At 42.1% G+C, this 25590-nt stretch overlaps 2 protein-coding genes across 3 annotated transcripts; both read left to right on the top strand.

Moving 5' to 3' along the window:
* The first annotated feature begins 495 nt into the window (after positions 1-495).
* erh (ERH mRNA splicing and mitosis factor) lies at positions 496-2714 on the top strand. The gene is made up of 4 exons (XM_035678570.1): positions 496-652; positions 1095-1182; positions 1777-1897; positions 2012-2714. Exons 1-4 carry the CDS (start codon positions 650-652, stop codon positions 2112-2114), a joined length of 315 nt encoding a protein of 104 aa, XP_035534463.1. The 5' UTR covers positions 496-649; the 3' UTR covers positions 2115-2714.
* Positions 2715-3048: 334 nt separating this feature from the next.
* On the top strand, positions 3049-14675 carry smek1 (SMEK homolog 1, suppressor of mek1 (Dictyostelium)). Of its 2 annotated transcripts, none has more exons than XM_035678555.1 (15): positions 3049-4198; positions 4318-4373; positions 4457-4555; positions 4675-5292; positions 6311-6388; positions 6486-6602; positions 8272-8388; positions 8476-8607; positions 9189-9291; positions 9365-9523; positions 9640-9809; positions 10687-10826; positions 11930-12120; positions 12460-12671; positions 13460-14675. In XM_035678555.1, the coding sequence occupies exons 1-15, from the start codon at positions 4057-4059 to the stop codon at positions 13580-13582; spliced, it is 2457 nt and encodes an 818-aa protein (XP_035534448.1). In that variant the 5' UTR covers positions 3049-4056; the 3' UTR covers positions 13583-14675. The 2 variants fall into 2 exon arrangements, with proteins under 2 accessions (XP_035534448.1, XP_035534447.1); XM_035678554.1 differs by having other exon boundaries at positions 10684-10826.
* Positions 14676-25590: the final 10915 nt, after the last annotated feature.

The raw sequence follows: 25590 nt of genomic DNA, 5'->3' as shown, positions 1-25590 counted from the left end.
ATTGGCATAATGCAACTTAGTACATGTAGTCAAGTACTAGTCAAATACAGTTTGAGGTAATAGTATACTTCTCATTTTCTATTGTGTTATACTTCTATGTTATACTACTAATACTAATTACATTTTATAGTTAAATAATGTACTTCCTCTACTACATAGACAGCTTTAGTTTAGTTATAAAAATACAGTATGAGGCATTGGTAGAGATTAAACTATACAATAGGATCGACCAGCTACAGCAAAATACCAGCTATACATTAATGCATTAGTAATAATAAAAATCCAGTAAGAAAAATATATTGTGATAATAAAACTGACAGCAGCATAAAAAGTACTTATACATGTTGCTAATACTTTTCCATGAGCTAGATTTTAATGGATTTTTACTTACAGAACTGCTACTTTTACTTTGGTAAATCCTTATAAACAATTTTAAAATCCTGTATTTTTAAGGCCAGACTTTTATTTTGAAACCAAAACTTTATTTTGATGGCACTTTACAACCGGAATAAGAGTTATCTCATTTCCCCTGATACATTTTTCCTCAAGCAGCTACATCGTACGGGGCATTGAGAAGCAATAAACAACGTTACTTTTTGCAGTTTCGAATCCCCCCAATAGAAAGACAGGGTCTGTGTTCAGCACAAACATGGTAAGAGTGTTTTCTTTTACGTTTTAAGAGGTAAAAACTCGCAGTATCAGCTATGTTGGCTCATGTTAAACCATCACAGCTAAGCTAACAAGCTACGAGAGTAGCGTTTACTACTCTGTCAAACATATATTATTTTCCACTTTCTTCTGTTGCTGTAAACACACACTTTAACGTTAACGTTCAAGTAACTTATCTCTGTCGTTTTGCCTGAATAAAGTAAGCGGGATATGTTGTGAGAGACTTTTACGTTAACGCTTCAGTAAATGATCTGCTGCTAAGTAATGAGCCTTTACCTCCTGTGTGAAAGCCTCGGGGAGCAGGTTAACCTTATGCGTAGTGTTTACTGTATCAGGGATGAACACACAATAACTTAACTGATGTGGTCTGATATGAAGAGCTGCCATTACTTGTTTGTATTGAATATTATGAATCATTTTTACAGTCGCACACAATTTTGCTTGTGCAACCTACCAAGAGACCTGAGGGCCGCACATATGCTGACTATGAGTCAGTGAATGAATGTATGGAGGGTGAGTCTCTTTATTATTTACACTAATAAACCATGCTGCTGCTTTGTCTTTACCTGTGGGTGTAGTAAGTGGAGCCTAACAACATTTATTGTTGGAACATTAACATTTGATTTCATTCATTTACTCCTCAAAGTTGCTCCCTGTCATTTGGGAGATAATGTCACTAAATATGATATACTCACTTGTTTGTCTTTCACATAAAACAAATATGTTTAAGGATATTTACAGTGTAGGATCTAAGGCAGCACAAAAGGCTTTAACTGCACTTGTCTATAAAAATATTAAGTATACACTGGAGTCACCACTGCTATTAATAAACCTTCTTTTTAAATCACAGAAGTTATTTGTTTATCAAGATCAATTCATTTTTATAGTTGAATTCCTTTTTATTAATCTTACTTATCCTGTCTCTCTCCCCTTTTAGTCAAATATGTAGTGTTTTACAGTCTCTCTAATGAACCTTGTTACATTGTTGTAAATACTGAATCGTAGACCGAGTTTATTCTCATCTATACTATTTTATTATTTTCTTTTGATGCACACTTTTGGAAATGGTTTCGCTTCCATTCAGCATGTCCTGCGCCTCTCTTCTAGGTGTTTGCAAAATGTATGAAGAGCATCTTAAGAGGATGAATCCAAACAGTCCCTCCATCACTTATGACATTAGTCAGTTGTTTGACTTTATTGACGACTTGGCAGATCTGAGCTGTCTTGTGTAAGTATGATTTGGCTGGTAAATGCCTGATTGATTTTTAGAATGAAAAACAATTTTGTGTTGAATGTGTTGATCACTTCCAGTAAAAGAAAAACATTTTTAATTTGTTTACAGGTACAGGGCCGACACTCAGACATACCAACCATACAACAAAGACTGGATCAAGGAGAAGATATATGTCCTGCTGCGGCGTCAGGCTCAGCAGGCAGCAAAGTAAAGGCATCAGTGAGGACTTGTCCTGCTACACATGCTCGAAAGGAGTTTACTGTACATTGGAAAGGGAAGGGGTTTGAAAAATGTGGTACATTTTGGGCTTTATATACATAAGAGTGGAAGGATACCTATGTTTTTATTTGTTACACTATGAGTGTGGCAAATGGCTGCAAGGACTAACTTATTGATGAAGAGGAACCCCGACCTGGAGAAATGTGCCACAGGCTAGATAAAAAAAAAATGTGTTGGTCAAATTTTTAGTAGTGTGCTTTAATTTTCCATTTAAAATTATGTGATATATATTTTTTTTTTTACCTTTACTGGGCAGTTGGATTTGAACATGCTGTGGATTTTGCATGCAGGCAATTATTATTATTATTTTTGAATAAGATAAATGTCTGCATACTGACTAACTCATTCATTTAACTGATCCCAGAAGATTTATTTTCCATATTTCATTTATTATTAATATTGTTACTAGCCTACCATCATGATGTTAAATGTTGTTTTTGTAAACATTTCATATTGCGTAGAATCTGATTTCAGCTATTCCTGTTACTGTTTTCTTCGATTTAATCAAAATAAATGTGTTTTCTGACTCTTGTCCACTTTTGCATATGTAACCGCACAATGAGGAATACATTTTCCTGTTAATTAAGTGTTTTCTACAGAAATTACTGCGACGAGGAGGAGCAACTCTGTTCCCCACTGGGGATTAATAAAGTAAATCTTACATCCAAGTACGTGTCAACTGGTTAGAGTGGCTGAGCATGATGTAGAGTGGTTGGATGGTGATTTATATATAAAAAAAAAAGTCAGATAAAATGATGTTGGAGGCTCTCAACCAGTCATTTTTTCTACTCATCACCTTCAGAAATAACATTTGTATCCAGCTATGTTACTGTCTCTTTAAATGTGGCGCGCTGCCCTGTTGTTGCTGTGCTGGAAACCCCGTACTGACTCTGAAGGGACCCAAGATGGCTGAGTACTCACGGGGGGGGCCGTTAGCAATTATCTGAGCAAGTCGTCGGCAATGAATGGCAAATAGCACTATAATGCAAAGCGTAACCGTGAAGTAATTACACGACTACAGTTTTGATGGTCTGCATGTTTTTTTTGGGGTGCATGAATACCAGTAAGGAGAGAGAGGTCTCTCCGCGGCCCCGAGCCAGAACATGGCGGAGCACTTGGGAAGAAATGGCAGCTAACGCTAGCTAGCTGGCGTTATTATTCAGACACAACTTAGATCCACCGGTCCAGGGTCAAACACGGTGTCTGCGGGTCCGCAAGTGTGAAATAATGTTCCCGGCGCACGGCTCTGGTTGTTTCGCTTCAAAAGTGTTGTTTGACGTTGAATGTGCGGAGCGTAGGTGAGTTAGCGTACTAGCAAGCTACGTTAACTCGTTAGGTTTTGTTAGCTCACGTAAGTGGCAAAACCTTGCCCGCAAAGCGTACATACTGTACTAATAAGCAGACATCGCAACGGTGGGGCTTATTCTGACTAGTCCTCTCTCTCTCTCAACTGTGTGCTAGGGCTTTGCAATGTCTGTCGACCCTTGTTTTGTACATTAAACAACCTTAGCTCACGTCAATGCCCTCCGCACTGTATGTTAGATTGTCGTCAGCTCGCTATAATGGTCTGTGAGGTTATTTTGTGTGGTGCGTTGCCTATAAGCCTGGCGAGATAAGTTTTGAGGCAGCTGCTGTAAAATAAATAGATATCGTAGTTGTGGCTGCAGACTCGATCTGGGGGGGGGGATCTTCCTGGATGCTCGTCCAGGTGTTTCACGTTTAAGCTCCTTCTATGAACTGTTAGCCCAGGTTGACCCCTGAACGCTAGAAACAGAGTGAATTCAAAGTTGTGGCGTTACTAGGTGAAGCAGACGCCCTGTGAAAGCCAACAAGGTCCGGGAGGGGGGGAAAACCGGTCACAGCTACCTGCAAGGATGACGGACACTCGTCGACGAGTCAAAGTCTATACCCTCAATGAGGACAGACAGTGGGATGACCGTGGGACCGGACACGTCTCCTCGCTGTATGTGGAGCGTTTCAAAGGCACGTCTCTGCTGGTGCGAGCAGAGAGTGATGGTAAGGTCAACACACAGACTACAAACAATACCTTCAACACACACTTATTTTAACCAGCTGGAAACATGCACGTAACCCTCACTGAACTCCCCCTCCACCTTTTGTTTCTAATCTGACAGGTTCCCTGCTGCTGGAGTCCAAAATCAATCCAAACACAGCCTACCAGAAACAACAGGTCAGCATGATGCATTACATGTGGATTTTCCGTCTCTGTGTACTGATTGTATTGTAAATTGGCTTTGTTTTTCTTTGGGAAAGGACACGTTGATAGTATGGTCAGAGGCTGAAAATTATGATCTGGCACTGAGCTTCCAGGAGAAGGCTGGCTGTGACGAAATCTGGGAGAAAATATGCCAGGTAACTTCAATTCTCTCTGCGTGGGTGTTTGTTTGTCTGCTCCATCTGTGTATGCATTTGATATCGAGGGTGTTTGGGTGTTCCCGGTCTCTGCCACTCATGTTTGTCTCGTCGTTAAGGTGCAGGGAAAGGACCCATCAGTGGACATCACCCAGGATGTGGTGGACGAGTCCGAGGAGGAGCGCTTTGACGACATGTCGTCGCCAGGTCTGGAGTTGCCGCCGTGTGAACTGAACCGCCTGGAGGACCTGGCTGAGCTGGTGGCCTCCTCACTCCCATCACCGCTGCGGCGCGAGAAACTGGCACTGGCTGTGGAGAACGAGGGCTACATTCGCAAGCTCCTGGAGCTGTTCCGTGTGTGTGAGGATTTAGAGAACAGAGAGGGACTGCACCACATTTATGAAATCATAAAAGGCATCTTCCTGCTCAATCGTACTGCACTCTTTGAGGTTATGTTCTCTGACGAGTGCATCATGGACGTCATTGGGTGTCTGGAGTTTGACCCAGCACTCCCGCAGCCGCGGCGGCATCGGGAGTTTCTGACTAAGACAGCCCGCTTTAAGGAGGTGATCCCCATCTCTGATCCTGAACTGCGTCAGAAAATACACCAGACGTATCGGGTGCAGTATATTCAGGACATGGTGCTGCCCACGCCCTCTGTTTTTGAGGAAAATATGCTGTCCACCCTGCACTCCTTCATCTTCTTCAACAAGGTGGAGATTGTGGGCATGCTGCAGGTGAGATAGGCTGACATGAATTATAAGGCTTCACAGTGAAGTGTATTAATTGTTATTTTTACACACAAGTGTTGAAGTGTGTATGCTCCACATTTTTCACCGTAAAAAGGTTGGTCATTGCAAAAGCAAATGGTACAAAATGTATATGCACTTACAATACGAACAGGCTTCACAAGTAGACCGTTCTAACATCAAAATGAACACGTAGGAGAATGTTGTTTAAAATAGTGTTCGCTCCGTTGGACTGGAAATTACAGTAATTGTAGGATTGTACAAAGGTTTTATTTTTGGCTGATTGGGCTTTACCCAGTCTGAGTTTGTCTGCTAGTCTTTTATGGTCATGTGATCTTTGTGTTTTTGTACTGTGTCAACTCAGCAGTGTTTATGTATGGCTGTCTCCATAGAGATGGAGGAGTGTTGTGTAAATCAGTTATGCTGCGCTAGAGGAAAACTGAGACTGGCACGCTGTTGACTCTGGTTACACTGTACTGTGTGAAATTTTGAAGTCAAACACTACTGATACGGACCTTTTTTTCCCCTCACTTACCTCGAGGCGGTCTTGTCAAGCTAAAATTAACAGACCAAGTGTTGTATTCATTTGAACCAGCACTTGATATACTGGATCACAGGTATAATTGAATGAAACTTTGGTGTTGGAGTAAAAAACCTGTACAAAACCCATCAGGAAAATCCACAAAAATGTAACTTTGTGTTTATTAAGACTTGTTATATGCAGTAGATTTCACTGCAATTATTGTAAATACCTATGTTGAATATGTTTTTGAATTTCTGGTTGTGAATGGAAGAGGTGATGGTCATTATGGTATTTGTATCTGACCGGTCCCATTGTGGCTCAACAGCAATTTTGTTAAGATGGATTTAGCGGAGTGCACAGGTGGCCCCAGAAAAGTGTGAGGGTCAAGGGTGATTTAGTTCTTTTCCTTCCTTCATATCCTGATTTGTTGCCCCTCCGTGTGATACTCACTCTCTCTTATCTCTATTTCCCTTTCGATGTCAGGATGACGAGAAGTTCCTGACAGACCTCTTTGCACAGCTAACAGATGAGGCTACAGATGACGACAAAAGACACGAACTGGTATGCCAGACGGTCGTTATTGATCAAAGACTGTTCTCACTTTTCTCCTTTCTTTTCGCCTTGTTTGATAGAGCTGTGTTGATCTTCTCCCCTATAGGTGAACTTCCTAAAGGAATTCTGTGCATTCTCACAAACATTACAACCTCAAAACAGAGACGCCTTCTTCAAGACATTGTCAAACATGGGCATTCTACCTGCACTAGAGGTCATACTGGTGAGTGCAGCGATCTTAACATAAGTTGGAATTAAGTTCATTGGGCAAGTTTGCTCAGATATATATGGAATTTGTCTCTTGGTGCCAGTAACTCTGGTAGTGGGGCAGCATTAGGGTTAAGTGATAGAAGAAAAATAGGAAGAAAAGGGGAAACAAGCCAATGACTAGTTTTGGCAGTGTGTTGATACAACTGTGCATCTATTCCATACAATGCTATTTGTTTACCATGGATTGTGCACATCACAAGAACCCCTTGTTAAAGAAGCAGAATTACACTCCCTTAAGTATCAAATGACATTGTGTTGTGAGAGGCGGCAGTTTTATGATTTGTCTTTTTTTGTGTGCAGGTCTTGTTCAAGGGAAAGACATTAAAAAGTTTTAGTCTCTAGCTTAAGGGAATTTCCTTCTCATAAGGACCATGACACAGCATTTTTTCCCCTTCTTGAACAAGTAAATGAGCCTGTACTGAAAGAAAACCAACTAAGTACCGTTTTTGCCTGTATAGTGTTAAACTTTGAGGCTTGCCATACATTGGGCATACATAGCAGAGTACGCACACAAATAAACAACCAGCCATTAGGGTGGCTGCTGCAGGTTGTCATAGTATTATTTGGTCTGAAGACGAAGTGTAGAAAGGAGCATTTACTAGTTTTAGGCTGTATTACAGTCTTGTCAGACACTTATTGAACTGCTGCATCTTATCGTGTCATGTTGTTTTATCTGTCAGGAGAGTACACTTATATATGTACACTCAGAGTGCCAGGGCCACATTCCTGATCAGTTATGTGTAGATGTAAATCTGACCAGAAAGTTGATATTGCAAACATGCCTAGCTATACAGATGCAAAATAATAATAAAAATAGGTAGGCGTGTGTGTGTGTGTGTGTGTGTGTGTAAGCCACTTTTCATTCAAGGATAATTTATTTTATTAATTGGTTAAGTGATCTGATCACAGATCAACAATATATTAAAACACCCAAACACTGCAAGTGCATCACAACTGTCCTGATATACATTTGATTGCACCCCGTTTTCTGTCATGTTCAAATGAACAATTTTTATTTTGACAACTTCAGTCCAAGTTACTTTGCTTTTACTACCATACCAGTGACTGCAGAAGAATGGATCTGATACAAGAGGACAGATAAGACAGGCAAATACACTTAGTTCTCAGACAAAAGGAGCTAGCTTTAGGTTTCCCTGCATCTAGACAGCCTCTGAGCATGAAATTGGTTCTGTTTTTGTATCCTACAGTACAACCCACTATCCAGTTTGATCCAGTTATGTCAAAGAGCAACCTTGCAATATGTAACACTTGCAGGCTATGGACAGTTATCTAAACAAATACATAAAGTAGATTAAAACCTCAAATATATGCATATAGGTTGATCCCCAACACATGCTCATATGTTGAGATATATGTACTAACAACATGTGCACCTTTGCAAACAGACATTTCTAAGAGTAATGCCTGCTTCCTTTCCACACGCTCCCTTAGAAGTAAAATGTGAAAAAGAGAGAAAAAATTTTGTGAGTGAAAGTAAATGTGGTTGGTCCTTTTTTTTATGATTACTTTTGTTTCCATTTAGTTTTTAAGATCTTACTTGATTGGTCCCTGTGGTGAAATGCACAGTCCACTGACAAATATAATGTATTATGATAAAACAGGGAATGGATGACGTTCAGGTGCGTGGGGCCGCCACAGATATTTTCTCTTATCTGGTGGAGTACAACCCCTCTATGGTACGAGAGTTCGTCATGCAGGAGTCTCAGCAGAATGATGATGTGAGTACATGAACAGCCATAAATCTATCACACAGCAGGATGTGAACAAGGGTTTGTGTTACTAATGAATCGTTGTTGGCCTTTCAGGACATTCTCCTGATCAACCTGATCATAGAACACATGATCTGTGATACAGACCCAGAGCTAGGTGGAGCGGTGCAGCTGATGGGCCTACTACGGACTCTGGTGGACCCTGAGAACATGCTGGCTACTGCAAATGTAAGTTTGCACGCTACTCTTAAAAATGTCAGTTTACACTGACAATGACTTGACAGTAAACCTGAGTATTAGATACTTTGCTTGTCCAGATGCACTTTTGTACATTAAATTCTTGATTTTGTCATTGCCTGTGCAATTTGGTTAGGTCAAACCGGATCAGGCAAAAACACGTTTTACGGCCCTTCAATTTATTATTTCATTAATAAAGATGTGTAAAGAAAAGGAAAATGTGAACCTTTCTGTAGCCTAGAGTTAGGCAGCACTGGAAGGACAGGGTTATTTCACGTAGCAAATGGAGGACGTGTTCTAAATGTGCAGTTGCCACATTGGCTTCTACGCTGCAAAAGGGAAAAATGTGATCCATATGTGGATATTTGCTGTTCAGATACAGTAGTCTTATCAGGAAAAAAAACTAACTGAAAAACAGAATCTTCCTGCTAATCAAGTTACACTTGATTGGTAGTACCTAGTGCCAGCAATGTAACGGGCTGGAACACAGCCCTGTACCTAGGGCACTTTTAAAACCATTCATTACAATAAATATCAATGTCCTGTTACTAATATATTTGTATCCTTTCCAGAAAACAGAAAAGACAGAGTTCCTGAGCTTCTTCTACAAGCACTGTATGCACGTCCTCTCGGCTCCGCTACTGGCCAACACAACAGAGGAAAAACCTAGCAAAGGTATTGAATACCTGAGGTGTGTGTGTGTGTGTAAGAATTTTATGTTGCTTACTACCTTTTATTCTTCTATTAGATGATTTTCAAACATCCCAGTTGCTGGCCTTGATTCTGGAGTTGCTGACATTCTGTGTTGAGCACCACACCTACCACATCAAGAACTATATCATCAACAAGGACATTCTCAGAAGGGTACTGGTGCTCACTGCCTCTCAGCACGCCTTTCTGGCACTATGTGAGTCACCGATAACCATGACCAAATCTTAAATTCTTAGTACCTGACATTAAAGCTCATTTTGAACATAAATGAATTTGCTTTGATCTCTATATCCATTGTCTTTCTGTGGCCAGGTGCTCTGCGCTTCATGCGGAGGATCATTGGTCTGAAGGATGAATTCTACAATCGCTACATCATGAGAAACTTTCTCTTTGAGCCCGTCATTAAGGCGTTTCTCAACAACGGCTCACGCTACAACCTCATGAACTCGGCCATTATTGAGATGTTTGAGTATGTTCGTGTGGTGAGTATTGTTTTTTCCCACAAAACTCAAGCTTTCATGTCACTCTTGGTTCTCTTGTTGAACATTTACATAGGTCTCTGACACCAACATTTCACCTTTCCAGAAAATTATTTTTATTTTATTTTATTTTTTTCATTTTGATAGATCAACAAATCTTAGAATCAATAAAAACAACATTCCCCATATAAAGATATTTAGGATGCGAGTAATTAACACTTGAACAAAGTGTTATGGCACAGAGCCGTAGAAACTTGTAGTTCACCATCAGGCTCGAGCTTCCTCTTGCCTCATGCTGGGTTTGGTTTAGAAAATTGAAGAAAAATGATTCTTCTGTTCTGCTTTGCTCCTTGTTTTGTTTTGTCTCTTCATATTTTTGATTTTCTTTCCTGTTCTGTTGCTCTGCTCATGCCTTCAGAGTTGAGCAACTTGTCAAACCAGGCTTTACACACTTTGCTGATTTGATACTTTGTCTCATTCAGTTGTGTGTTGTTTTTTCACTGGGCAAGTGATTAGGTTAATCAACCAGTCCTTTTTTTTTTTTTTTTTACACAAAAGTACATATTTTTTATTTGATAAAGTTTACACTTATTTTCTCATCTAATCTGTAAAAAGGAAGCAATATTCATAGGTCGTCAGATTGCATTCCAATACTGAAAACTTGCAACATGTACATTGTTTTATTGATTTATTTTAACTTGTTTGGTGTGTTCTCTCCTCTCTTTCTCTTCCATTTTCTCCACCCTTTATTTCTCTTCTGTTCTGCCCCTGTCCTAAACTCCAAACTACTCGTCTTACCTCACTTTACTTTTGCAATGAATTTCCTCTTCTACTGGGTCTCTGCACTCCTATTTCTCCCCCCTCCCATTGCTCCCAGGAGGATGTGAAATCTCTCACAGCTCATATAGTAGAGAACTACTGGAAGGATCTGGAGGATGTGGACTACGTCCAAACATTCAAGGGCCTTAAGCTGCGCTATGAACAGCAGAGAGAGAGGCAAGACAACCCCAAACTGGATAGGTGAGAAAACCAAGTCTGACCTAATTTTACAACTGTTACACACTCAGTAATTATGTGATACATGATACAATCCGTTGTCTGTGAATGTGTCTCATAATACATGGAAAAACAGTCAATGAGACATCCCAGTTAGAACATTTGCATTGATAAGCTGCTAAAATGACCAGTATATAGTTACTGCGCATTATGTGTTTTTGGGAGATAAGTGTCTTCTGTCATAGTGCCATTTTGTCAAATAATAAGTGTATGACTGTATTTTATTTGTATCACCTTTTATAATGTAGCCTGTACACGTGTACTGCACTTACTGTGTAAAAACAAATGTTGTGCCACAGGTTTCTCAGCCAAACACAGCGAGAGTGCTGTTACCATTAGCGCCTGAGGTTATGCAATATATCACCTACTCATATATGACTCATATATGACATATGTGACAGACAGACACGGCCCTGAGCACGTCACTTAAGAACATTATGTTGCTGTAACTTAAACTCACTGTACTTACCAACACCGACAGCCGTTTCCTTTTTAAACTTCACTTTGCTCTTCTTTTTTTTTTTTTGTTAATATCCTGCAGTTCACAGGAATAGTTTGTTTGTTGTGTAGTTCATGTTTATTGTGTAGCACCTTTGTATACAAATGCAAGGGCTTACATCATTCTTTTTTCACAGAACACTTCATATGCTTGGGGTTTAAAATTGAAATACCAACAGCTGCATTTTATCATACCTCTCTGTTGGGTCCCGGTACGTTGCACAATAGTGAGATCAGGCTCAGTGAATGGTTTGTCTGTGTGTAGAATACATACTGTACCTGTGCAATCTAAGGAAATCTCACAACAAAATTTGCATTACATTTCATTATATTAAAAACTATATTCGGACAAATCGTTGTCAGAAAAGTGATAATGCTCCACTACAAATGTTAGAATTACCGTGTAGCATGTGTAGAAATTGTCAAATGTAGGACTAACAGATAGCCCCAGAGAGCAAAATGCTCTTTAAGCGGAAAGCTGGTTTAAGAAATGGCAGCTTTGATATGTTATATATAAATATGTGTGCGTTTTGTTTTTTGACCACTAAGCGGTGCATTATCCTCTCCAGCATGCGCTCCATCCTGAGGAACCACCGCTTCCGTCGTGATGCACGCACACTGGAGGATGAAGAGGAGATGTGGTTCAACACAGATGAGGATGACCTTGAGGATGGTGAGGCAGTTGTTCCTCCCTCTGACAAGATGAAAACAGAGGAAGACCTCATGGAACCTATAAGCAAGTTCATGGAGAGAAAGAAATGTACGTATGGCAAAGCAGTCGTTTCTGTGTTGTATGTTTGCATTGTAATTCATTCACATTTGGTGCATTTCACAGACAAAAGAGCAGATTTATAAACACTGTGGTAGATTGCCTCACTGTGTTTGATTGTTCGCAGTGCATTTTGAAATTTGCAGTGGTTGCAGGGCTTTATTTACTGGCCCCACATAATATATCTGTCAACATGCTATTTTGATAAATAAAGGTTTTACATGTTATTTGCCAGATACTTTCTGATTGTGCTGCTTTAGATGCAGTCATGATAACTGTCCAATGCATGTGGTCATTATAGTTTTATGTTATGTTTTATTTTACTTCCAGTGAAAGACCCAGAAGACAAAGAAGTACTGGGGAAGTCGAGTTTATCGGGCAGACAGAACCCCAGCTTCAAGCTCGCCTTCTCTGGCTCCACTAAAACCAGCCTGTCAAGCCCTCCTTCGTCTGCCTCATTGAACCCAGGTTCTCCGGGATCACCAGGTTCTCCGGGTTCAGGGGCGCGGAGCTCACCATCCACCACAACGGTAACCACAAAGGTATCTGTCAGCATGTTAATGGTAAAGGTGTGGGCCATAAACGCCAGTTGTCTCTGTGAGGAAAGTCTGCTCATAAGTGTTATTCAGAGACGCAGTTTAAGGACAAAGCCAGAAAATATTTTGCACAATGTCTGTTCGGTATCAAACATTACTTCACTAAGGAAGGGAGATGTTGGTGAGAATTGAGCTTTAACTATGAATGTTCACACTTAGACTGTCAATTTTCACACAACTCCCACAAAGAATTACAACGAATGGTCACCACCACCAGTGTGCAATTGGATTTTGTACTTGTTAGCTTTATTTAGGTAAAAGGCGGGGAGCGACTAAGAAAGGCACATGAACAAAGCCATGTGCTTTACAGCAGACACTGGTTTTAACATAAGGGATGGCAAGACGGCGACATCACTGCACAAAATGAGCAAACGAATATCAAGTGACGCACTACAGACCCAAACAAGAGAGAGGAAATGGGAGTAACAAGTTGAGGGGAGACAAAGTACTGATTTTGGGACAGTTGGTTGAGCATCAATGGGTAGTTTTTTTTGAAGGTTTTCCCAGAATCGATGCATTTTGGCATAGGAGTAATGGGAGTAGTAGTGGTGAAGAGAGTAAAGTTTAAAACATAACAGAGCTGCTAATTATATCTGCCTATCAACTAAATTTGCAGGTAGTATAGGCGAGCAAGCCAAAACCGAAATCGACCAGGAGGCTTGTAATACTGAGCAAAAAATACCGAGCAGGTCAGGATGACTCGTTTTTTGACGTGTGTCTCTTGTCTTCTGCAGGGAGGTTTAGTGGGGCTGGTGGACTATCCTGATGATGACGACGAGGAGGAAGAAGAGGAGGAAGATGGGGAGAGTAAAGAGGACCCTCTGCCACCTTCGAAGAAGTCCAAACTGAGCTCCTAAAGAAGCTTCACTGTCTCAGCTTGTGCTCCGCTCAGACAGTTTCAGTGCATAGACTTCACACAGGAATGATCAAACTTGTAAACAAATTGAATGAATGAAAGCCACCCCTCGTCGTCAGCGGGTGGCAAAAAGAGGAGCAGACTGTGAACGGATACAAAGCCTCCTCAGACTAGCCCACTTCATACAAGTGCCAATCAGGAAACCAGGAGTGACACCCCGACTGAAAAGAGGAACAGACGCGTGAACGTTGGGGGAGAAACATCACACTCAACAGATCGTCAACAGATCGTCAGCAGATCGTCAGCAGACTCAGACACCGTGAGACAGGCTGGAGCTTGGTGATTTAGCAACTGGAGGAAAAGACCACATACAAAAACACATGTACACGTAGAGTGAAATCCCAGAGAGCTCGCGGGCTCGGACCATAACCCACTGCCCCCCGCCCCCCCACTCAGGGAAGGACATCACAGCGGCCCAAATGGGTCGGCCAATTCAGACCCAGAACCACCACTCGCACCCCCTTCTCGGAATTCACCTTCCTCCTTGTTTCTTTCTACTTCTTTTGTCCTTTGCTCTTTCTCCCTCTCTTTGTTTGTTGCTTTTTGTCTATTTTTATTCTTTTTTTAAAGTTAGAATATAGGACCAGACGGGAGGCAGCATGTGGCAAAGAGCTGTCTTTGTTGTCGTTTGATGATGTCATCAGTGTCGTTGTTCCTCAGCGGACGTTCTTTTTCTGAAGAGAAAAAAAGCCAGCAGTTTCTTCATTTTTTTCTTTTTGTTCTGTATTTGTCTCTCAATCTTTCTCCTGTTTTTTGTAAATGACAACAAAAAAGACCTGCCTTTAAATGTTCAGGACGTTTTCAGTCACACTTGAACAGGTTTTTAAAGACCTCAGTAGGTGAGCTAGTTTTACCCTTTTTGCCCTTTGAAACTGCAGATTTTTTGGAGAATTTGTAATCCCGTCTTGATTAAAGATTGAGTGGAATTCTAGATGTGATGAATTTTGTCATATCTTCTCATTTTTTTCCTTTTACATGAGTGTACACTTAGTTGTTCAGAATATTTGGGACCATTAAAATGATCTTTGCTGTAAGATGTCCTACTACCCTTTGTCCAAATAACTCAAGTTGTTTCCTTGCTGCATCGTGCTGTTATTGATCAGTCGGGGGTTTCCATGGCACCACAAGAATTTGACCCTATATTTGTAGCAGCGACACTGCTGTTGGGTTCAGCATGGTTCCACAAAGTAATATTAGACAACTCAACTTCACACTGAAGATCAAAGAAAAACCTCAATCCCACCCTGAAACTGTAAATGTTGTGCTCTTGGTTAAGTTATTCTCAACAAACTGATTTTGTGAAACCATGTAGACTACAAACTGTATGGTCAAATTTTCTTGAGTGAGGACTTCAACTTTTATGTCACACCTATGTGGGAGTTCTTACAGGTATCAACGCACTGGATTGAGTTCTACACACTGCTTCATCGTATGGGAGGACCTCAGTTGCCAATGTCTTTATCATCCACCAGGTGGCAGCCTTAGTCCATGAAAGAGTTGTTGAAGCTTGTTGCCTGTCCTCATGGATCATGTCATCAGTACTTTGACATTCTTACAGTAAATATGTTTGGGATGGTGTCATTTTAGTACAGCTGAGATTAATACTGTGAAATATGTTGAGGATTTGATGCATCTATTGCCCATCATGCTGGTGCTATCCTTACAGCAGTATTAGGTGGCAGTTCTTTCCGTACTGCTTTAGCAAAGACAGAGGTATCCTCTGCTCAGTGGGCAGACTGATCCTCCTGGCTTGTCACTTTTATAAGAATAAAGTGTTGGCACTTGCACATCCATCCATCCATCCATCACTACTACCAGGATGTAAAATGAAATATCCTCTGGCCAAATGGCTCGTGGCATTTTAAATTTGCCCAGCCACTTAATTGTTGACTATTGTTTTTTTGGCTGGTGAGGGAAGCGTATTTTTTTTTACCAGCATTTGGCTGGCGCTGAGTGTGTGCTCTGACCACTACAAAGTAAAATATGTTCAGATTAAATATTTAACCATAACTTGGCCAACTCAGTAACTTCACATTGTGGAGAAAAACAAGGTTGTGTTGAGATGAAAGCTTATACACTAGTGTGTTCTTTGTTTAGATGATTGTTGACAGTTTTGATTAATTTTACATACATATTCATCCAATTGTCATAACTACTGTTATTCAGATTGACATACTTTAGTGGTTCCATACTTTTAGTATACTAACTAAAAGCCACAGCCCTCTGGTAGACCTAGAAGTGTTTTTTTCTTCTCTTACAGTGGGTGAAAATAGTTAATGAAAAATGTCAGCACCTCCCAGCGTATGTGGTCACCTCAGTGGGAGTTTGAGTACGACTCAAAAACAAACAGCATCAAGGCCACCAAGGAGTGACTGTGTTGTTCCTCCAAGTGCATTGTGGCCTTCAAAGATTGCTTATTAATTAAAACCCAACAGAAGAGGATCACTCGGTGCTCAGCGTGCAGCTAGAGCCGTCGCACAACGCCTATTAAGGCTCCCATTCACATGAAAGCCATCTCCAGACAACGGCAGCTTTTCAGGAGCAGCCCTCCCTGCCAGCCTCCGTTTGCTCCTCAGCAGGAGTGTGGCAGAGTGTGTGTGTGTGATCTCCCTCTCTGCCACTGGAGAGGCCAGCCTGCTCCTGGTGCCAGCCACTGCTCCACCAGAATGCCGGCTCCACTTCCATTGCCAAGGCGCTCACCCGGCTCTGCCCGCCTGTATGTCTGCCAGACTGAAGAGTCCCCATCGGTGACACTGCTGTCCAGCTTCCTGCTGGGCCAATGAAAAGCCTCTTTGACAGCTCTCTTGATTGGCTCGGCTCCCTAAGCATCCAGGCTGCCAGTTATCAACGTTCTCTGGATTGATCACATCAGTATATCTAACACTCACAGCAGCACATCATGATGCACTGCGTACAACAACGTGCTGTGTTGCGAAGTAGAAATTATATTTTCATAAGACAAAACCATAATTGTATATCGCAAGCAAGGGTGAAACTAGGAATTATCCTGCCGCCATCCTCCCCAACACTTAGAGTAAACTCAAACACACCTCCAAATGTTTCACTACCATGTCAACATGCAGTGGTTTTAAGCTGTTGTCTTTAGTTAAAGTTTTTCTAGGAAGGACAATCTGTTTTTAGTTTGCATAAGAAATACTAAGCTACATTATATTTAAGAACCAGTAACTTTCAGTGTATCCTTCAGTGTATCCCATTTTGTCTCAAATAACATTTATACTTGAGCTCATTATTGACCAGGTGACGAAAAGAATCCCAACTCAAAGTCTACTTACTGTTCTGGACCTTTTGACCATTTCTATGACAATCAAGCAGAGTCATTCTGCTCATGTTGACATTTTAAGTGAGTTTACTGTTTCTGATTAACATTTTTAGTTTAGTAAAAGCACACTTTATAATATACAGTACCTGAGGACCACCAAAGGCATTATAGTCTATTTCCTCTCTAGGTTCGGAGCCTTGGATTCACCACCATCCCACTGCAATTTCCCTAATTGGACATAACTTTCAATTGTAATTCCTTATTATTTAACCGTTTTTCTGCACAAGCATTTCCAGTTACAGTGCTTCTGGTCATTCAGAAGTAGGCAACCACCACGTGGACAGACTGCAGGTTTTGATGCCAACCAAACCTGACAGCTGCTGTGTTCAGTGATTAACATACTTTTAACAAAAGGCAGAGAAACTTTATTCAAAACTTCAGAAAAAGCAGCAAATACTTTACAGAGATCCTGTATGACCACTCAGATACTGTAAAGGCACTGGAGATTTCTCCCTATATAGCATCTCATGTACTCTCACATCGTATGGTATTTTTTTGTGGTAAAATGTGACTAAATACTATAACTCAAGTACTATCATTAAGTACAAGTTTAGGTACTTGTAATTTATTCAATATTTCTTTTTTTATTAATTTATGCTCCTGGGTACTTTCTACTCCACTACATGTATTTGACAGCTGTAGTAACTAATTACTTTTCAGATTAAACATTTACATATAACACATAAAATGTATAAATTGTTTAAGATCAAACATGTGGTTCCCAACCTTTTTTTTTTTGGCTTGTGACCCCTTACAAAAGAAGCAGTGTGTAGTTGGGGCCCAGTGCCATGTTTCAGATGTCTGAGTTGTTAGCAGTTCTTTCAAAAAAGAGGTATTTTCCCTGTAAACTTCTCACATTGTTTTACTCAAATAAGTGTTTGATGCCCAAAGAGGTAAAACTCTCCAATATTTCACAGAGAAGTTAAAATTAGTGACAAATCTGAAGAATGAATACGACTTTATGTAGCAGAACTGTGTATTTTCTTCTTTCCTACCCCATTAATCATCCCATGACCCCCCAGATTCATCTTGTGACCCTCTGTGAGGGGCCGGGACCCCTCACTAGATTTAACTACGTAACTGTATGTAAAGTATTTGAAACTAGTTGCACCTTCAGTATTAATAACATTATTTATCATATGTCACACAAAAGGAAAAAAGTACTTTGAAATTCAGCAGATGCTTTTTACACTTAGGACTTTTACTTGTGATGAAGTTTTTTTACATTTTTATATTGGTACTTTTACTTAAAAGTAAAGGATCTGGGCCTTTCTTCCACCACTTTCTTTCTTCCATTTTAAATAAATTATGTTTCGGATACTCTCAGCGGGGGTAGTTAATTTGTTTTTTCCCTTACAACATGCTTTAGGGCTGTTTTTAAATGTACCAAGCTTCTGCATGTTCATGTAACAAACAGTGGGTTAGATGTTTCTTGAGAAAATATTTTGTTTCCAATTGTTATAGCTCTATTTTTAGAAAAATTGCATTTGCAATGTGCAGCAGGTCACACACCCAACACCCCATAATAGAAATCCTTTAGGGGGAGGTAGAGTCCAAATCTGGAGATAAACTGCAACACAATTAATGGAGCAAGAGAATAACTCATTAAACCTCCTCATGATTGACATGCCTCATAAATGAGTCCACAGCTGTTTGCTTACTGTTTGTAAAGTAAGCTTAACTGATCAAAGTATGAGTAAAATGACAACACAGTGATCTATTATATTAATCCCATGTAATCCAGGATATGAAATAGGAAATGAGGCACACATGCGGTCTTCGGAAACCTAGCTGAGGTTGTCAAAACACCCGCACAAAGTCCACCCTCATGTCTCCCCACCGGGCCGGGGCGTCGCGGCGGACAATGACCTGTGTTTCCCCGGCACAAAGTGCTCTCTGTGTCCGCCGGAGCTCCCCCGCTTTTAATGGAGGCTATCGGCCGTGTTCAGCACAGCACGTCCGCAGCCGTGTGTGTGATTAATCACCGTGTTAAAAAACGCTGGAGCTCGGCGTCCCCCCGAGGTGAAGAGAGAGAAAGAGAGAGAGGGAGAGGGCGGCAGCAGGCCGGCTGGCAGGGACCCCGGGCCGCCATGACGCCCCGGGTCAGCATCCGTCGGTGGCGAATGAAAGAGTGGAGGAAAGTCATCATCCGTCACATCTGGTTTCCGTTAAGGCAGAGGTGAGATACAGTGAGCAACACAAGCCTGCCGTACTTTTCATGAGCTCCCCTTTTTGAATGTATGACATTGAGTCAAGAGGTTAGGCTACTGTCATCCTAATATTCAATATATTCTAAATCTGTTTTAGTGTTTGCAACATTAAAGAAAGGCTGTGAATCTTCCTAGGGATGTACCCCAACAACAAGTAGGCCTTTCTTGGGCCCTTCTAAACAGAATTGAGTGCCTGAAAATGTGCCTCCTCTCCCCTCTCTGCATTTAAAACTGTAGCCCAGTGCAGAGATGCACAATCTTTTTTTGGCTTGTGGCCCCTAGAATTAAATCTAGAGCTGAAATTGAAAAAGTGTTAAATAATAAAAGCCCTACTTGAGACCTCCTGTCATAGGTTATGGCCCCTCTTAGATTGTTTCACTTGTTTTTATCGTCATTATCCCTTTAATCACCTTGCGACGCCTTTTTAGATTTATCTTGGGAGTCTTTGCGGGGGTCTGAAGTTCTGAAGTTGGGAACCTCTCTCTGCACATATGCCTTTCGGCTCCGCTCATATAACTTGCCTTCACTGCAGCTCTTAAGCTCAGAGCAGGTACTAACGGTTCCTAAATGTGCACCATAAACCAGCATGCTGAGCCCATGCTTCCTTTGTTTCTCGGTAGCAGGCCGTGGTCCCTTCATAACTCCTGTGGCTCTAAATCAAAGTTAAATAATGAGCTTTCCCATGGAAGTGTTGGGAAGTGGAAGAATTTGGGGCTGATCTGCCATTGCTAAATGTTAAGTGGCTGGTATTGTGCCTCAGCATGGGGCACAGGAAACATGGATGTGAATGTAAGAGCTCTTGGGCTGCGTATTAAATGAAAATGTCACAGTGATAAAGAGCGCACCTTCCGCACCCAGGAGTGTGTGTGTGCGTGCGTGTGTGTGTGTGCGTGTGTGTGTGTGTGTGTAAGAGTGAGGGAGATGGATCGGAGATGGATCGGAAGTATGCTCAGGAGGCACGCTGTAAATCCACACCATGAGCTGCAGATAGCTGGTCGCACACAGACTTACACACATGCACACACACTTGGATCTATTCCTAGAAGCAGCGTACTTTCCAGAAATTTACATTTAATGGTGCTCCGGTAACGTGGAGTCGCACATTGGGATCTCACCAGATACAATCCCCACCCGTATACATTTCTCCGCCTATTAAATGTGCGTAAAACTCACACTGAATAAAATAAAACCAACTTCACCATCCCTCTGGGCATGTATAGCGACCTGTGCTGGAGGTGTTATATGAAATGAGGCTGTGCAGCAGAGCGCTGGGGAACAGAATGGCTTCTGTGAAGGAAAACGCAGACATCCAACATGTAAAAATCACCCAGGGCAAGAAGGTGAATGACCAAACCATGATGCCTGGGCTATTGAATTTACCTCACGTAATGTAGCATGAATGAAGTCCTTAAAGATATCAGTTTCCAGTCAATAAACAGGGGGAATCGGACGCATGGTTCAGCGGGAGTTGAACATGTGGGACCAGTCACACACACACACACACGCAGTGCCCCAGTCACCCAGTCAGGATACTACTGTGTACATTAAACTCACCATTCAACTTAACAAATCAAACCTCTAGCTATATGTTAATGTCTTGGCAGGCTTTGGGCTCTGGCCCGTAATACAAAACTAACCAAACAGAACTTTTCCCAAATACAGTAGCACTCAAAATGGAGTTTGACATTCACAATTTGTGTCCACTTTTGTTTCCACAGAGTGAATGCCTGTGTATAATCAAAACTGTTTGATTTTGTTTCTTCCAACGCAGCCGTGCCTGATGGCTCCTGCTGCTGGAGTGACTGAGGCTTTTAACGGCAGCTCTGTGTCGTGTGGCGTTGGCGTCCGCCTTGTGCCAGGCGGCGTGTGTGGTCAACAGGCGACTGGGAAGCTGTAGGGGAGCGAGAGGTCTGCGGATCAAGGCAGAAGCCCCCTTTTGGTTGAAGTCAGTGCCTCGCCATGTATCTGTTCACTGTCCATCATTCATTTCTGTTGGTCATTATGTTTCTGTCTCAGTATCTGGCTGACCTTGAATAACTTTTACCTACCGTACGCATGGCATGTGCCTCTTTCATGACTCTCTGCGTCCTGCAAAGCCATATTTTAATCTACCCCCATCCTCCCTCCTCCCCTCACACACTTACACCTCATCTTTCTCCCCTCCCTCCCCCTGTGGCCTAGGGGCATATGGTTTGGCTGGGCAAGAGATAAGAGAGATGTGTCAGCCTGTGGTACTGAACAAACACATCTTTCATTACTCCTTTTCTTCTCTCCTCCTTTGACTCTTCCCTGCCTTGTCCTCTATCCTCTCCTCTCCTCTCCTCTCCTCTCCTCTCCTCTACTCTTCCCCCCTTCTCTCCTCCTCGCCCAGTCTACTCACCTCTTTCGTCTCTGTGACGGCTGGGTACAATTAGGAGCAAAAAGTCTTTCGTCTTTTTCGCGGAGAGAGACGTTGTTATATTTGTGGGTGATGGAGAGGGGAAGAGAGGGAGAGAATGGGCTTCAGATGCTCCGTAGGAGAGAAGACGAGGGGAGGAAATGAGGGGCTGAAGGAGAAGAGACAGATCTCCTCATGCTGAATGAAAGGCCCTCTTTCCTCTCTGGTAGGGCACATCAGAGGCATGCGCTCGTTGCTTTATGGAGGGAAAAGTGGTTTCCACCAAACTCTGCTTCCATTTATCTTTGGCTTGCTCGGCCCACTCCCTGCACACACACACACACACAAACACGTCTGCATATGCTCACATTTGTACGGCACATGCACGTTCATGCACATACTGTACACATGCTGGATTTGCTTTGATTCCTGATTGCTTTGGTTTCTGCGGTTGCTTGATCAGGTTACTGTTCAAACTACGTGCCAAGCCAGTGTGTGTGTGTGTCTGTCTGAGTCTCTGTGTGCAGAAGTGTGATGATGGATCCTCAGCCAGTGGTGGGAATAGCACAGTTTCAGCTGCTATTATTAGCTCTCTGTTCCACAGGCCTGATTCTTTCCCCTGTCTCCTGTCTGACACCAGCGTTTCATTATTATCTGGCTCCAGCGCAGGAAAGGCTACGCTATCACAGCTAGCTACGGGGAGGACAGCCCCACTTTCGTTCCAACAAGGCTTTTTATAGGCTCCTCTACTCCTGCATACTATCTGTTACTTTTACACTGTTACAGTGTGTGAAGGACTCACTAATTCCCAGAGCCAGGCGACACACTTACTTAGCCTTTCATTGTGTACTCAAACACCACAGTTGGCAGACTCACCCTTGACTGGTGAGTATTTCAAGGGCGCAATCCTCGCATATCACACTTAAATCTTTTGAACACATTCAATGCTCCCCACATACAGAGACAAATACATACACACACTCGCGCATAGCGCTCGGTCCACGACCCCCCACCTGACTATCAGCCTCACAAAGTGTCTTCCATTACAGATAAGTGCAGCAGTGATATTGACAGGGTCATGATGGATCATAGCTGATTTGACCTTTGAGACTGCTATCCATTTGACCAGCCAGATGGTCAGAGAGAGTGAGAAGTGACTTCTAGTGGGCTAATTTCCTTGAAGATCAAACACGATCTTTAAAATAAAGCAAATAAAAACACTACTGTAAGACAACATTAGAAATGTTGTGGAGGCTATGGAAAATGGATGTGCAGGTCATCATAGTGAAAGGTCTTTTGTGTGCTTCCAGGGGGGAAAAAAAGTATAAATAAACATAATTTCAAGGATTGTAGAAGACTTCAGCACCACGTAGCGATTGAGGGTCAGAGGAATTTCCTTGCCAATCACTGTTTGAAAGTGTGCATGTGCAGTACATGGATGTTTTGATTGCATGTGAGTCGTATGACTGAACAAAAATAAACTTCCAGTGAAAGAGCGTCTGCCACAAAGCGAAATTGTACTGTAGCCCCTCGTTTGCCTTGCGTTTAATATCTGACCTGAGACCCGTGAGATGTTAGTTTAGCAATGGTGTAGATGTGTCCCTTGAGCTCTCTGAAGCCAACCGGGGACAAAACGATTGTGAGCTTAGGGATCCTGTGTGACGGGTCCTTTGTGGTTTTTAACTCTGACCTTGTATCACTGTAAGTTCAGAAGTTCAGGCTGTGGCATATCAGAAATGAACTCTATGAAACTGTCTACAGTGCTGTCCATGGTAAAGTCATGAGTATTAAAATATATTTTCTGTTATGTCTTTGAACTTCTTCAAGCATAATTTCTTTTTTCATACTTATTATAAATCAATGATTCATATCTAAATATACCATGCATGCAATATGCTCTAAATTAGTCTCTTCCTGGTGGGGCTTGTGGGTCTTCCTTACCCTTTATTTAGCACACACATGCACACACACATACACCCTCTCATTTAGAGGATGTGAGCTGTTAGCCACCGTTTGTCATTTCATCAGCCTTGATTTCTGGTGTGAATTTATGTGAAATAGTAGCAGGAATAACAGCAGGAAAGAATCCGTGGGGAACCTTATTTCCTCTTCCTGTTACAGTACCAAGCTTTTATTGTTCCAGCAGAAGCAAGAGGAGGTGGTGATGGTGGCGTTGGGGTTCAGTTAAATCCTGGACCCGCCGGTCATGTCGCTCACGAGGTGCCGCAGCATGAGGATCTGACGCTGGCTAATGGGCTGAAACGGCTCACTGTAAATGTCACTGGCCTGCTGGGTGGTCATGTTTGTCAGGTGGGGTATAAACCCAACTGGTGCTGAAAAGGTTTTGGGCCGGGTCCAGAAAAAAGTCCTTAGTTGGCCCTAAGGCTCCTCCTGGAAAGATATGAAAAGACTGGCCAGAGAAATTCTAGATTTTCTCCAATCTTATAGACTCAGTGACTCAGTGGAGAATTTCTATGGGTAATTTACAATCTCCATAACTGCACTTTTGGTCGAGTGGTTCCCTCTAGTACCATCAGTCGTTTTTTAATTTTTTAACAGTCAGAAGAGTGTTTAATTTGCCTTAAAGCTCAATTAAACAGAACATTTATAGATATAGAACATTTTATTAAAAAAGTTTTAAATATTTTTTCTAGCCTGCTTTTGGAAGTAGATATTAGTTCTAAATCGTGTTATATGTGATTTTAGCAAGAAAATAACCCCAGTGCTAATGTTCCAGACCTCTTTCATGTGAAATATATATGTGGACTTTGGATTTTTAGTTGGTTAATCCATCCAATCCATTTTAATGCTTCTTATTCAGGTCCAGGTTGTGTTTAATGATTAATTAATATTATTAGGTGTTGTTGTTATATGCTGCTGTGGAATACCGATAAAAAGTCTTTATCACCCCTACTGGTTTTCATTGATATCTGTCATGCAATATGACCGTGAAACAAATTGCATTCTATGATATTAAAAATGTCTTAAAATGTCTTGAATTAAACTCTGTGCACCCTTCGGGAATATTCTTAAAAAAGCTGCTAGTACTGTAGACCAGCGGTCCCCAACCTTTTTTGCGCCACGGACCGGTTACATGTCAGCACAATATTCGTTCACAGGACCCCTTTAAAGTGTGGGGGGTAAATACGATGAAATAAAATAGTACGACTGCATACAAATACAACCTGCATAAAAATGAAAACTCACCGATTAGTTGAATTAAGTGCGAGCCTGAGCTTGTTTTCTCCAGAAACAAGCCGTCCGCATCTAGGGCGTAATCGGAGAAATGACACGAACGTGTGTTCCTGATGTCCATCTGCTCCGTAGCCCTTGTTTTGGTCGCCTGTAACCGCAAATAGATCCCACCGAGCCTTCACAAGATTAGGCACTGTCGTGGAAGCGGAAGCCAGCGCCGGGGTTTCTTCACGTGTGTTTGTGGGGTTCCGGGATATGTTGCCCCTTGATTTTAATCCCGGCAACGGTGGCAAGATTGTTGTCTGAAACAAAGTTTTAAGGCCTCGTCATTTTCAATCTCCAGAGCCGTTATCCTCTTCCTGGCACGCGACAAGGCTCGACTTCACATTGTTCACTGTTCACGAATGGATCACGGATCCAGTGTCGGCCGGCGGCGCCCGGCAGCCGGCCGGCCGTGCCCGGGACCGCGGCGCGTCTCTTCAGTTCGGTCTTTTGTGGTTGGGAGAGTACGCTCGAACTCTTTTAAAAGCCAAAGACCAGGTGATTGTGCACCCAGCTGTGCGAATGGAGGTGTCAGGGTCAGTCTCCTTCCCACCAAATCCCCTGGCTAATGTTTCAACACATGGCTGCACGGATAACCCTTGTCAGCCTCGCGTCCCACACCCAATTCCGAGTTTGGCTTTCAACATCGCGCCAGCCGCCGCCGCCGCGGCGGCCTCTGCCGCGTACTTTATCGTCGCCAGTCTTGAAGATCAGTTTCCATTTTTCCTTGAAGTGACCAGATTCGAGATTCCATTCCGAGCAAGCGTCTTGATTTCCATACTGCC

The sequence above is a fragment of the Morone saxatilis genome, unplaced genomic scaffold, assembly GCF_004916995.1.
Source record: "Morone saxatilis isolate NCDOM2014 unplaced genomic scaffold, NCSU_SB_2.0 Contig7, whole genome shotgun sequence".
NCBI lineage: Eukaryota > Metazoa > Chordata > Actinopteri > Moronidae > Morone > Morone saxatilis.
Note: the sequence above shows the minus strand (reverse complement) of the source record. Positions and strands in the feature narration are given on the sequence as shown.